The sequence below is a fragment of the Bombus vancouverensis genome, chromosome 2, assembly GCF_051014615.1.
Source record: "Bombus vancouverensis nearcticus chromosome 2, iyBomVanc1_principal, whole genome shotgun sequence".
Lineage (NCBI taxonomy): Eukaryota > Metazoa > Arthropoda > Insecta > Hymenoptera > Apidae > Bombus > Bombus vancouverensis.
Window position 1 is genome coordinate 15,819,253 of NC_134912.1, and position 14,501 is coordinate 15,833,753.

A 14,501-nucleotide genomic window follows, 5' to 3' on the forward strand; every position below is an offset into this window, starting at 1 on the left:
CTTTTAAAGAATATGCTAATAGTATAGATCGATTTTGTCTATTTAAGAGAATACGCATTTTGAAGGGCATGTATCATTTTAAAGTTTTTTCTTAATAATTCTTATATATAGCTATGATGAATAGGTCACGTATCGATGGTAGGACGATTGATGTTTGTCTCTACTAACTTACTTTAACCGTTCGGTATGTTTCAACTGGTTCCGATAAACTACTTTCCAGATCAACACTTCCTACTATATAAATTAAACTATAATCAGATTGTGAATGTTTATAGAGGCACATATCTTTACTTATTTTTATATTTATTTCATATATTTATTACATCTCTATTATCACATTTTAGAAAATGAACGAATTCTTATATTTTTTTCTTTAATTAGACACAATAAACACAAAGCAATATCTTGCATATTATCGTTGAAAAGAGTCAACTGAATCATCCAGCTTCGATTGACATTCGTAAAATCGCAAACGGTTATAGAGCAACTGGGGCCCTCAAACTGCCTTTAATCGGACACATACACTGTTCCACCGTTTCTATTAGCAATAAATTCAATCAGATCTTCCCCTTCGCGTGGTTGTAAAATCTTGTTACTTCGAAGGGGGAACGGAAGCCGGCATACACTTATCCGGACCGGATCGACGAATGCAAATTCGCGTAGTATCACTTAATTGTTCTGTCGATCGGAAGGAGCCACGTTCAGCTGGTTAGAAAAGAGGGAAAAGGTCAATGGACACGTATTGCCATTCACGTTCATCTTGCGTGCTACGTTTTCATCTTTTAGGATTTAAAATCCACGAATTCGTTGTGACGAAGTTTTACTCTTCCATCGTTAAATTCTTTCCTAGAAATGTTTCTGCAACGTGGAAATCCGCATTGCTACTGCGGGGACTGATGTTTACATCGTACACAGGTGTCATTTTGAAATGACACTCTGTGCTTCTTCTGACGTAAATCCATTCGTTTCATTAATTTTGAATGTTTTATACCGCAGTCAGCATCCTCTATTTATATAAATAGCGAGAAATGAAAAACACTCGGACTTTATCCTGTTTCAGAAGGAAAAAGAATCGTTCGAATTGCCGGACCAGATTCGAACTTTGATCTGTCCTTTGCCGAGCAACTGCTGTTATCAATCGAGCTATGTAGGTCATCGACGTATTCTTTCTTTTTAAGTCCGATGCTCGAAATGGATGCTGTCTGCACTCTACCAGAACTAGTAAGTTCCCTTTTATGTGATATACTTCTTTCCCAGCGGATCGTCGTATTTGAGTAGTTGTAAAACGCCGCAGTTATACTTTTGAATGGAGATGCGAGGAATTTATAGGCATTACCATAAAATTTCGAAGAACTCCTCGAACGTAATGCGACTCGTAAATAAAATATAATTATTCTGTGGTAATTTTCTAATTTCAATTTTCTGTTCCCACGTTTCTATTTAACGAGTGTTAAAAAAATGAAGTTAATTTACAATCTTATCATTAAAATAGATAAGAGATTTTATTGAACAATTATTCGGAAAATTTTAATATTAGCAATACCAAATATAGAATATAAAGTCATAGAAGTTTGATTTCGTTCATATATTCACTGCTATCGAGCAGCAACATACGTTGCATTGATTGCTTAACTTATCTTTTTTTATATCCAAGTAATATGATGACACATTCGTTGCGACAGTTTTTATGCAAACAAAGTATATCACTCTATTGAAACAAAGATTACTCGTTAAAATAGAAATGTTTACGATGAAAACAGAATGCAACCCGAGAGATAGATAAACTTGTAGTTGTATCTTAGTACCATTGATTGGGTTAGTGGATAAGTTATTATTGTTATTTTCATATTCTGAATAATGGTGTAAATTTAACAAATATACGTTCCTGACAAAATATTTACAAAAACCCTATTACCATAGCTAGAAAGATTCAACAGACGAAGTAGAGAAATAGAATCTAGTTTTGCAAAGAATGTTACGAAATGAACGAACTTCCTGTAACTCTGGAGGATATTCGGCACGTGACATTTCGTGAATACAATCACGTAAATCATTTTGAAATCTGTTTCACTGCCGGATTATCATTGAAATCGATCGATTATCCATACACCAGCATTGCTTGATTATAATCTAGTTCCTCAACGTTGGAACCCGAGATATTAGGGGAATTTAACTAGAGACCCGGTCATGTCCGAGATAGGGTTATGACAGCACGACAGGGATCACTCTAGTTGGATTGCTAATTGCTAATAGAACTATGAGTGAAATACGAGACAAGGGCAATGTTCCACGTACGTTCACGTTATGAGCTTTTCAAAGTAGTTGATTTAAGTTGATTTATTCATGTGGAGAATAAGCAATGAACGAAATCGCTGAACATAGATACGGGATGTATGTTAATATTAATAGTAAGTAGTAATTGGTAGGTACACTCTCGTATATAGTTCACAGGGCACTTATTAATTTTAAACACAAGTTTTAATAAAATATGCCTATAATAAGACCTTTAAACGATGGTATAATTTACTTTTTCTTATGGTACAGCCGCTTAATAAATATCAACTTTATTTTGTGATTATAAAATCCATGTACCTATTTTGTATTAAGTGACCCGAGATTTATGAATAATGATGTATATATAGCACAAATTATTCACGTATACATCAGTGATGTCATATGTATCATTGTTTGAGAATTACTGTTCTAATCGTTTAAAGTTAGAAAAGTCACGTATCTCTGCTGCTTCGGTATCATCAAAATTAATAAAAATATAAACAACGTTCCCTCCATTGCCTAGTTAACTTCTAAGATTTACTACATGCAATCTAGAAGTATCATAATTTCCCTTTACCGACTCACAGCCCGTCCCACACCCAGACGCAGCGTTAATCCGCCGCAGGTGGGCTTACGTACAATATCTCGTTTCACGGAATAAATCGAGCAGATAGAAAAGAAATGGCAGAGACCAGGGAGCGGAGGGTAGTAGGATAGAGTTAATTAGCCACGACATGACGCGACGAACTACTTTCTGATGTCGCATCGTGCACGGCGTAACCCAATTTACGTTGGCGAAAAGATAGAAAAAAAGACGGTTTCGGAACGAGCGCACGGCCGCGCGACGATATAGAGAAGGAGTTCGGGAACCAGGAATGACAGAAAGAAAAATGAAAAATAAATGCACCTACGACAACACGGTGCACCACCGAGCTTCCAATGCTTTTAACTTTCCCCATAAATTTATTTGCCCTCCCTTTCTCTCATTTCTACGTTTTTCTTGCGTATCTTGCCTTCCACCGTTTCTTCCATGCTAGGATACCCGGCGAACTTTCGTCAAGAAACATAGTTTCTTTTCCCTTCCTGCCACCCCCTATTTCCCCTTCGTTCTGCTTATCTCTTGACCATCTGTCTCTATTCCGACGCCTCTCGTCCCGCTTTTTGTACTTCTATTGACCTCCTTGTCTCGCGTCCCGAGAAGTCGCGGCACTCGAATTAACCCGTGATTCTTCGACTTAGTTGCTTGTCGGAAAGTTTTAAGCTGCACGCGACCGACCGGCGCGTCGTCGCCGCCAAGAATAAACAGAATAATATTGACGATGCGATAAACGAGCAGAGGAACTTGCTGAATAGCTACGTAAATATAGACATTAAGCTCCAGAACAGTATCATAAATTGTGGCGAATTGTATTTATGTGATGGGTATAATATAAAGACGTTTCCAAATTAACGGTTTTTTTATGGTATAAGTAGCATAATATTTCATTGCCAGGAATGATAAGATACGTATTGATGAATATATGAAAAATATATATCGCTACTTGACGACGATACTGGCGCGCAACTAAACATTTCAAATTTGCTTTTATCCAATGGAAAGCTTATATTATGTTCTTACTTTTATCATGTCAAATATATTTATAATTCCATCAGTTTTATGTCGGAAGCAAAATTACTTACGCCGCTGTCAATTTGGCCTTAGTTTTTACAACGCTGCCTCATCTTCTGGGACGCTACAAGTGGAAAATTGTAGATACTATTTTCTTGAATACACACATTGTATATACACATACACATATTGTGCTAAGTCAGCCTTGCAACATCGTGACTCGCGAAGATTTCTTTGTATATTTCAAAAAACCTCCCCTCTGATATTTACATTTTCTGAGTCGTGACATGATCGATGCAAAGCAGCCAATACGGTTCTACTTAAAGAACAATTTCATCTTCATACATGCTCTAAACCGTAACATCATATTTTCTACAAGAAAATTACATATCAGAGCTGAATGGTTTGACATAATTTGATGTAAAATAATAATATAACTTACACCAAATCATTCCACTTTTAGCTGATACCTACATTCTTCGATATCAATTTAGATAACAGAGATTTCGTGTCACAGTGAAGGCGCTTCTCAGTTTTCCCAAGATTTTTACTACAAATGTAAAATTACTACTATTTATAGAGGATATTGGTGTCAGTACAATGTCACTCGTGAAATACGCGTAGCATACGAGATCTTTTTTAATTAATGAATGCGCATAAAACACTGCATAAAATTGGCTCAGCGGAGTGTGTCAGAAGTTAAAACATCCGAAAATATGCTCATCGAAAGTTTTGAGCTTCGTATCAGAATAACTCTGAAAGTTGGAGTAATTAGAAAACTTGAACTTTACTTATTTGCATATTATGTCTACTGAATAATTATTACGTTCCTGGAACTTTAAATTTAAAACAAACTCCGTATATATTAACTCACATTTTTCATGTCAGAAGTCGCAGTTTTATAAGAAAAAATGTATGTACATTTTTAACAGTGGATAGCTTACTGTTTAATTATATTCTTCTTTATGTTATGATCAGTTAAATCAGACTTATTCTCACTCTACTACAACATCGCAACATCGAATATAGGATAATGCATAAGTTTTAGATTCCTGGAATTGAAAGACCATATGTTAAATCGTGCAGAATTCAGATTGCGATGAAGATCTAGCGATCCAGCAAACCTCATAGGATTTGTTGAATTTTTATTACATCGTGACAGATTTCTTAGACTTTGATCAAATTCGTCGGAATTCCGTCAGAGTCGTCAAAATTTCCATAAATTTAATCGGATATGTTATAACAGAACATTATTGAGACTTATGACTTTCCATTAAACTCCATGTTTACTTCGTCTAATGTTAATTATGTTTCTGAAATAACCTTTAAGAATTGGAAACTTAAATGTCATTCGATCAAAGCAGAAAATTTCTTTGTTTCGGAATTTATCAAAGTAGCTAAAGACTGTCAACAACTTTGAATCTAATGAAATCATACCATTATTCTTAGAAATCCTATGGGTTTATTACAATCTCGCTATAATTAATTTTAGAGGTAATATTTGTGTTCCAGTTTTCCTTTAATGTTTTCAAAATCTGTCAGCAGTTTCATAATTTTCTTGATGGCTAATAGGTTTCTTCCACTTGCAATGTTAGCCGGTTTTGCTGAGTTCAGTAGATTTCATGGCATCTTGTAAAATTCGGTCAATTCCCTATCGAATCGAGAATCCGCCATGGTCTGCTAAATTTGTGGCTACTTCTGGAGGATCTGCAGAGTGTGGATGAGTTCCTGTGAAATTCGACGGGCTTCGAAACTGCTTTAATGTAATTGGGTTCGGTGGACTTTCTGCCTCATTTAGCAAATTTCAACTGCTTTCCAAATCGTGTACGCTTTTTCGTGATTGTTTCCTCATGCACTCGGTTACAGAGTGTCACTGCTACTTCAGGTTTCCAATAATTTTAATCTTCCATATATTTTTAAGTATTATAGAAAAATTTTACAAAATAATTCTTTAGTCAATCCCTGTGTAACTTTTGGTATTTCGTTTTTTATAATGACAAATTCATACTGATTTTGAGATAAAATATTATGAAATAATAATACTTCTTTCGTAAGTCATCGAACATTTGCACTGTTGCGCACGCGAAACTGCAATTATATTTATAACTATAAATAATTTTTCATCGTGCAATGATTTTTCATTTTCGTGAATATAAACGATTCCATTGTTCGACTATGTGCGACGATGTTTACGAGAATTTCTAACATTGTGTAGATTAGAAAAAGACATTTTCGCCGCCTGGTCCATGGGGTATAATAAAAGCTGAATGAGCGGTTCGTTCTGGCCGAGATGCTCATTTTCTATGCTTTACGAGTTACGAACTTGCGAGCACGCGAGATTGTCATTGTTACTTAGGATACCTAGGATACAGCAGTAGACTTGCGTAAAGAAAAATTAAAAAGGAAACTTTCACTGGTGCTCCTTCATTGTTAAAGCATTTTTGTTCATGTTTTTATGTATAGAGAAGATTGGCTCAATATTTATTTTAATAAAGACTAAATGTTTGTTTTGTCTAGTTCTTTAAAAGGTTTCTTCAAATTTGTTATATATATTATCTATATGTTATACAATATCACAAAGAAATTTCTTTTTATAAATTTTATTCAAAAATAGAAAATTCAAACTTTTGCATTCTAATATTTAGACAAAACTAATTCGAAAGAACTTCACTACTGCAGAGAAGGAAATAGAAGCAAGTAAATTCAAGAATCATTTTTGCTTCAACATACCACGTTTCAACATATCACTTCATAGTCTAAAAATGAAAATGTGGTTACGTCAGGATTGAAAAGTTCGAGCTGTCTGCTCTACCTACCGTCGAGGTTTCCGTGTAATTTTTAACGGCAGCCTTACCACGGTACTTCTTACATGACTTCTCACTTAAGCTCGCCCGAAAACTAGGCGAGTTTAAAAGGGGTAGTAACGTTCTTTCAGGTCGCTTCCTGCGTCCCTTCCCCCTTTTTTCTTGTATTTCCGGTGAGTAAAACGGCGAACATACACGAGGACAGAGGTAAACCCCGCCGGATTACTCGGGATTCCATCCCGTTTCCGGTTGTGCCCTCCGTGACTCAAGAGCGATTGCATCGACCTTTTGCTTCTTTCTCAACCAAGTCACGCGCCACTCCTTTGACGTCTACGATACTGCTCCAGCGGAATAACCGGAATCCTCGTCGGATACAATGCTTTCTATCAAATACTTTCAAGTAGGATCGATTAAATCCTGCGAATGTTTAACGTTTTGGATTACGCGTACCATCTACCAGGTTACCACTTGTCTGCCTGTTGTTGTTAATAAACTAAAAAGACAATGGACCATGCTTTTTTTTAATATTCCAAATTAATTAGTTGTTAAATTGGTATCGAACAGATGGACTCGAATAAGGAACAACACGTGTCATTCTTTCATACAACAGGAGAATTCATTTGTTGCTTTGTAAAATAAAAATTACTGTACGTACGTATTAGGATTTCTTTTCGATTCCTTTTATCGTGTTTTGATATGATATATGAATTTACAATTTTAATGGATCTTTCAGAACTCGAAGTTTAATGGAGGAAGAATTATGCATGAAGGTGGAATACAGGTTTTAGGAAACCCTGGTTTATAACGTTGCTGAGAATAAAGCGATTTTTGATCTGTCAAGGTTTTCGTGATTCGCTCGCTTTCAGATTAGCTTGTTTCATGCTCGCCATTAGACGTACGAAATGTTTAATTACTTCAACATAGTGCTCATTAGGTCTTCACTGTGTAATCTGTGGCAAGGATATTAAAAATGATGGGTGATAAAATTGCTACACCACCCGTCGCTTCTTATTACGGTGTTTACAAAGATGAAAGCTGCTACTTAAAAGCATACGCAGTCTATGTACATCACAAACATGTGAATTGCTTTCATACACATAATATCAATCAAGATTATGTTTCGATTTTCATATAATTCATTGCTGTGAATAAAAATCTGAATTATTGAAATTGTGAAATTCTAGATTATTGCAAAATTAATTGACAGAGATTAACTATGAATATTGGTTGTGAATTTCGGGTTTATTTCCGTCTTTGTCAGTTACATTTAATTAGCTATCAAAATATCAATTATTGTTTAATCGAATCTACAAATCAATAATTACGTATATGAACAGTGAACTGACTAAAATTAAATTATTACGTTGCGGAATAAGTCCCTTCAGTGTTACATTTTGTGGAATATCATAAAAACACATTTGTGTTGAATGCATCGGACAACATACAAGTAATATGGACAAATATTGTTTATAATTGCATCATTTAATGACAATAATGCAGGGAAACCGGACATTATGGATATTTTAGACTTTTCTTTTCGACACAGCAGAAATCTCAGATTTACAACGTGTATTTAACATTAATATTAAATATGAATCTTTCTAACCGATTGACTGAGGAATTTAGTTTTATAAATCTCTTATGAAGCTATGTCATGGAGTGCGTAAATGAATACAAGCGACGACGAGTGTACAGATCAAACGCATCGAAGTAAAGATTTGTTTAACGTGTATACTCGTCAAACGCAGTTAACTGGTTAATATTTGATAATCTTTTTACGAAGGATATTACATATTTCAAGAATATAAAGATATACATTTCGGAATGTTTCGTTATTTGAAAGGAGAAGAAATGTCAAACGATAAGGATAAATAAATAGGTTATTTATTCCATTTGTAAAATATAATGAAACAATATAAATAAAATATATGTTATACGAAATGTTTTGGCACTCTTTTAAAGAAATGCGAACGAATTAGTACACAATATAACATCGGATTAAAAAGGCTAATCAGATGAATGGGTCTGTGAAAGAAATCATTTTTCAAAATATCTTGCTTGTTTAAAATATCGTGCCTAACAATAACTAACTTGATGTACTGTGGCAAAAGCCACTGCAACCTATTAGAATTATCGCTTTTCATTAAGTTAAGTAATTATCGCTTTAAGTTAAGTTTTCGTTAACAGACTCTTGGAAAATGTCTGCTGACAAGCAATATTAGTTTGCGCCTTGTATAACATATATTACGTTTACCTACGTAATCTAACTATGTGTACCACCATTGACAACTATAACACCTCTAGAACATACTGACAAGGACAGATGTGCACTATAATAATTCTGTCACGTCTCTGTAGAGTTTATCGATTAATTGGCACGTACCGCACTTCTCTATTCCACTTTCTTCAAGTTTTCTTCCACCAACTATAAGACGAGCATTTCAACTCTTTTCTTATTTCCTGTAACGATGCGCCCTGAAAGTACATTTTATATGGAATGATTAAAAAAGTTCACCTCGTTCTATTTGACGGTCAACTGTGAGATACAGAGGGAGAGAGTGAGTGAGTGAGTGAGTGAGAGACAGAGAGAGAAAGAGAGAGAGACAACGAAACAGAGAACTTAATCCTATGGTACTTCGCGCGTTACGCTTAAGCTTTTTTAAAAGTTAGCAGTTATTTTAATATTCATGAAGATACATTCTGGACAACAACGGAGAGTCGTATTTGCGTCACAGAATTATGATCTACATTGGGTACCATGTATCCGAACACACGGTTGCGCTATACAACTATTAAAAAATCATCCGGCTAATCCCGTGCGCGCTTTCGTTACCGTATGCAAAGCAGCTTTTGTTACTTATTTATACCTGATCGCACTTCGCGTTAAGTAATAATAATTTCCATCGCTTTTCCCTTCTAAGCTATAAATGCTCGCAGCATTAATTTCTTCGGTCTGGAAACACGCATTTTAATGCACGATACTTGCATCATGTAATTTGTCGATTTTCCTTTCCTTTCATTTATTAAACCTTTTAAATAGGCAGATATGAAAGGAAGGTTTTCTAACGAAGGAAGAATACTTTATATAACAAAGTATTCTTTGTTATATAATTACATCGTACATGTCAGGAAATAGGAGACTTTGGAAATTCGTTTTCTATCGCTAAGATTTTATATTTAAAGGTTCGTTAGATCTGAAATCTAAATATACTTGAAGTAATCGAAAAGGACGCGTATAACGATAATTTAACAATTATAGGTGTCACAAGTTGTTAATTTAGAAATTAGATGTGAAAACTACTGTGGCCAATACTAAGCCTATTTAATATTATTTCTTCGCTTACGATCGATAAGATGTGTATTGTAAAATGATAATTGTATGAGATTTGATTATAGTACAAAATAGATAATTTAGTTGAAATTATATTCAGATGGCTGTTATCAATACACTAAAGCTTTTGTGATCAAGTAGGTACTTTAGAATTTCTGTTCTATGTATAGGTACAATTAGATGCTGTATCCAATATACTAATGATTTACGGTTATTGCTATCTAATGGTAACGGTATATCTGGTACAATTAATATTCACCTGTAGTCGTAGTTGGTATAATCATACTTGTATTGGAATCTGATATAACCATTGATAGTAATTCTATTAATTATTGAATTTATCGCGCGTCAAATTAACAGTCGCCAAAGAAGTTCAAAATTAGTTTCAATACTCTTCAATATTGTTCTAAATTAATTTTTATTTCGACGAATTATTTTTCTATGAAATATTTTCTGGATATATACCATTTTTTGTCCTATAAATTGTTTTTTGCGTTCCATAAATTGGTTTCGCGGTATAATTACAACAGTAGATGTGCTTCGCATAGATGTTCGCGAAAATACATGAAAATTTATAAAGGAAACGTACATGTAGCTTGAATAAAGCAGAGCGTGTTCGTGCAGAAGAACGATGAAGTAAAATTTGAAATGTAGTATTTGTTTCAGAAATAGGGAAAGCTTTCGTATATATCGTAGAATAGCTTTCCAAGAGCTGTTAAGACACCACCAGAGAAACGTACTCTATCGAGTAAAAAATACCTCTTCTCTCTTTTATCTCCGTTTTACTCCTTTAAGGATGCAATATCTTTAAAGCTGTTGGATCTTAAAAGATTTTAAAAGGACACTTATGTGTCAAAAAGGAACGCTGCAACTCAAAAGATACAGTTTTATAATTTTCGTTCGGATCTAAATTCACCCCTTTGTAAGCTGAGCAGGGGCATAAGCCTGAATTACGTTTCTATGCATTTGTATGGATAACGTTTCTAAGCTGAACCCAAGTCGGAGTCTCATCCGGCATTGGAGATATTGGAAGAGTCCGTAACACACATTTTACCCCTTTCCATACCCTTAAGACTTGAATTTAAAAAAATCCCTTCTTAGTGGGTGCTTACGTCATGGAAGGAATTTACTGCCCGAATTTCATGTTTGCTCAGGAGTTTAGACTGTGCGTTGACAAGAGTCAGTCAAGAAATTCGTTACTAGATAGGTGACCAAAAGAATTCGTGCAGTCTCTGAGAATAATAATTTCTGCACGTATAGCTATTTTTTTTTACAACAAGTTTAAATAAATTAAAATAATTGTCCTCGCAATTTATAATTCTTTTTCGACGAGAATCAAATTTGTAAATTCCGCTTCTACAATGTGTTCTAACCCTAGATACAAAAAAATTACTAATTTCCGCTTGAACCTCTGCTCTATTGTTAATCGTATGTGATATTATCGCGCCAAGAAAAAATGATAATCACCGAGAGAAATGTCAGGACAGTATGAAAAATGAAGTAGTGTTTCCCATTATAAAGCACAAATTTTCTCAGAGGTGCGTTATCTTGTAAGAACAACAGATATATAGATGAATATCAGACTTCAGTGGTGATATAAATATTTGACCGTAAACAAAGCAATTTATTTCTTTAGAATACACTTGTGAAAAAATACATAGAACAAGAATGATGGTGCTGAAAGAAACCAATGGCGCTTAAGTATGTTAATATCATAATGGGGGCTACTTTCAACGAACCATTCTTTTTCACAGCGACAGGCGAATGGCGTATGGAGAACACAGACTTTCGTTGTTGCTCCTGTAAAGTAAGATTACTGTTTGACCCACTTCAGTATAATTACATTCTTGCATTTTCATGCATTCATTGTGCTCTACCGGCGAACGTGTACTGTGTCAGTGACTCTAAAAAACTAAAAAGGATATTTATTCCCATATATTATGAGCAAAACGTTCTCCCAACCATCGTTGAATTTGATAGCAGTCTTCTTAACATCGATAAATATCCAACGAATCGTGAAATTGTTGAATTTTAATTTGTCGGTGAATTGACGATCTTGTTATACACAACAAGCGCGCTAGCGAACTAGAAGACCAAATAAAGCGTAATATTAATATATATTTATAAAGATTCATAAAATATTTTACGTTTACCGTACAGAGTACACAGAGATGATTGTAAATTGCATGGACAAAACGATGCCTTTGTCACAATTGGCTCCCCGTGGCTCATTGTCCATTTTTACCGCTCCACCTTCACTCGGCGTGCAAATATTTCAATATAATTGTTCTTTATCTTGATTAATTTCGTTTATCATGATAAAGCGTAAAGTATTTTCCACGCGAAATTTCATATCGTTGCTATTTGAAGGACGTGAAATATGAATTTTCCTTCCTATACAGCAAATATTCGCCATAATCTCTCCTGAGCTTCGAATTCCCTGGCATTGTCGTAAATTCGGTTCTCGTAACGTTCAGGCGAGATATCAATTGCCATTTCTGACCTTCGATACATGTTGCGTATAGCGTTACATACGGGGTCGAGCATCGCATGGAGATTTACGAGTGCCATACGAACGATCAGCTTGGAAATGCCGGGAAAGCCTCTGGGTATTTACCATCTCCTCTTAAACATACACCTGCTACTCTATGCATAGCGGTTAAAAGGGCTATGTCCTTTATCTTTTGCCAACGGAGAGCAAAGGTCGTGGTTACAGGTTCAGATGGTGACAATAAACTGGTCGATATGTCACGCGTATATATGTATCTCGTTTTACATTGTTTGCTTGTGTATCTGTGAACGTGTTCAACATTGGCAGGATGTCTACCAACGGACCATTTGAAGTTTGATAATTGGATTTAACACGTTTCGTGCTCAAAAGAAAGCCAACGTTTTGGGAGAAGTTTCAACTGGAATAAGGAAATTATGTTCGAGGCGTTAATGCAATATTTCATTAGCAATTTTATTTTGTCAATGTTTTACCTGATTAAATTCGATTCTTGAACGTTACAGACTAATATATCATAGCTGAAATATTTTCATCCAAACTTTTCATTTTACATTTATATTTATTATAATTCAATTATTATATTGTACATAGTTTCAATACGATTTAATACTTAATTATATTCTGGTATGTTTTAAAGTATTAATAATTGAAGCCGTGTGTTTTCCTCGAAATACGTTCTTCTTTTTATACACGAATTTATTAACTATAAATTTCATTATACTTTACCGCTTGAAAATTCTTCAATTATTAGTATCTCCATTTTCTCATTTTATCTTTTATGTCGATTATTGTTTAAATATCTCAAATATTATTATTATTATTATTATTACTTTATACTCTTCTATAACATTACTCATATCGTTAAGTAAGACCACGTGAATACAAACTAATATTTCACATCCCTTATGACAACATTCCCGGAGTAATCTCCCTGCGTTTCAACAATTTCCATCCTCGTTACATCACATTCCTCGCCAATTTATTAGCGTGAGGAATCCAATATGCGTGAGAAATTCTGTCAAGTCTAACAAAAGTAAGTCGTCTTATAAAACGGTTAAAAAGCGGTCGCACGAAACGTCGCTATTGTTCCTCTCGATAAAGGAGCAAGAAAAAACCGAGCAAGATTAACTCGGCCTCTATTACACGGCGAAACTTGCAGCAATAATGGTGATCCAGTTTCGCCGCGGCCGATTCTGTCCGATGAGCTAATTAAATGCAATCGTTTAATTCTAATTGTTCATCGTTGCTCCGATGGAGAAAGCCAAGGCATGCGAAGCCCGCTAATGACGAACGTTTTACTTATTAAACGTTGGCTGGTGAATAGCGCCACCAATTATGATACTAAACGTTCGTTTCGTCGTTCATTGGTCCGTTACCATTCTCGAAATCAAACGATCGGATACAGTGTAATCGACATAGGCGCATTCGAAGGAAACGCGTTGGAACAGCAACGCACCATTTGCATCTCGAAAACGATGTAAATTGCGTTCAAAGCATGCCTGGAAGGTTATTTTCGGGAATATAAGATTCGCCGTTACACTGCATCAGAAAATGGTCAACGTTTAGCCGGATGGTATTAATTAATGGGCGGTGTAACGATATAACGCGATCAAGCGACCCAATTTCCGGCGAAAAATCAATAACGCCAGAGCTCAACGGCGGTTTCGACGTTGTCACGCGAGTTCGTCGCGTGCGCGACCGCGTTTATGCTTTTTCGAAATAATTTCGCCACCTCAAAGCGAGTCATCATCCCTTGAGCGGTCGCTAACGAAGATTTAATTGCTTTTACGGCTGCAAGGTGGACGAGCTGTAGCGTATTTTTTTTTTCTCCCGTTCCTTCTCCTCGTTGTTTTTGTTGCGTTGTTTGGTTTTTTGTCCGTCTTTTCTTTCTTTTTTCCGTTTTTCCTTTCCTTTTTTTTTTAATGCCGCGACGAATTAAATTCCTCTGAAAATTTATACCGCCGACTCCCTTTG

The 14,501-nt window shown here is 35.2% G+C and overlaps 2 protein-coding genes across 7 annotated transcripts in view; one reads left to right on the top strand and one right to left on the bottom strand.

Moving 5' to 3' along the window:
* Window positions 1–1,906, top strand: part of LOC117162845 (myelin expression factor 2-like) — a 93,771-nt gene extending 91,865 nt beyond the window's left edge. The window contains exons 13-14 of one of the 3 annotated variants that reach the window (XM_076625132.1): window positions 112–184; window positions 1,061–1,182. In XM_076625132.1, the coding sequence (XP_076481247.1) occupies window positions 112–167 (56 nt within the window). In that variant the 3' untranslated portion in view covers window positions 168–184; window positions 1,061–1,182. The other 2 variants (XM_076625122.1, XM_076625128.1) reach the window with 2 other exon arrangements.
* LOC117162847 (neurotrimin) overlaps window positions 1–14,501 on the bottom strand; it is a 476,077-nt gene that overhangs the window by 65,157 nt on the left and 396,419 nt on the right. The window lies entirely within an intron of this gene.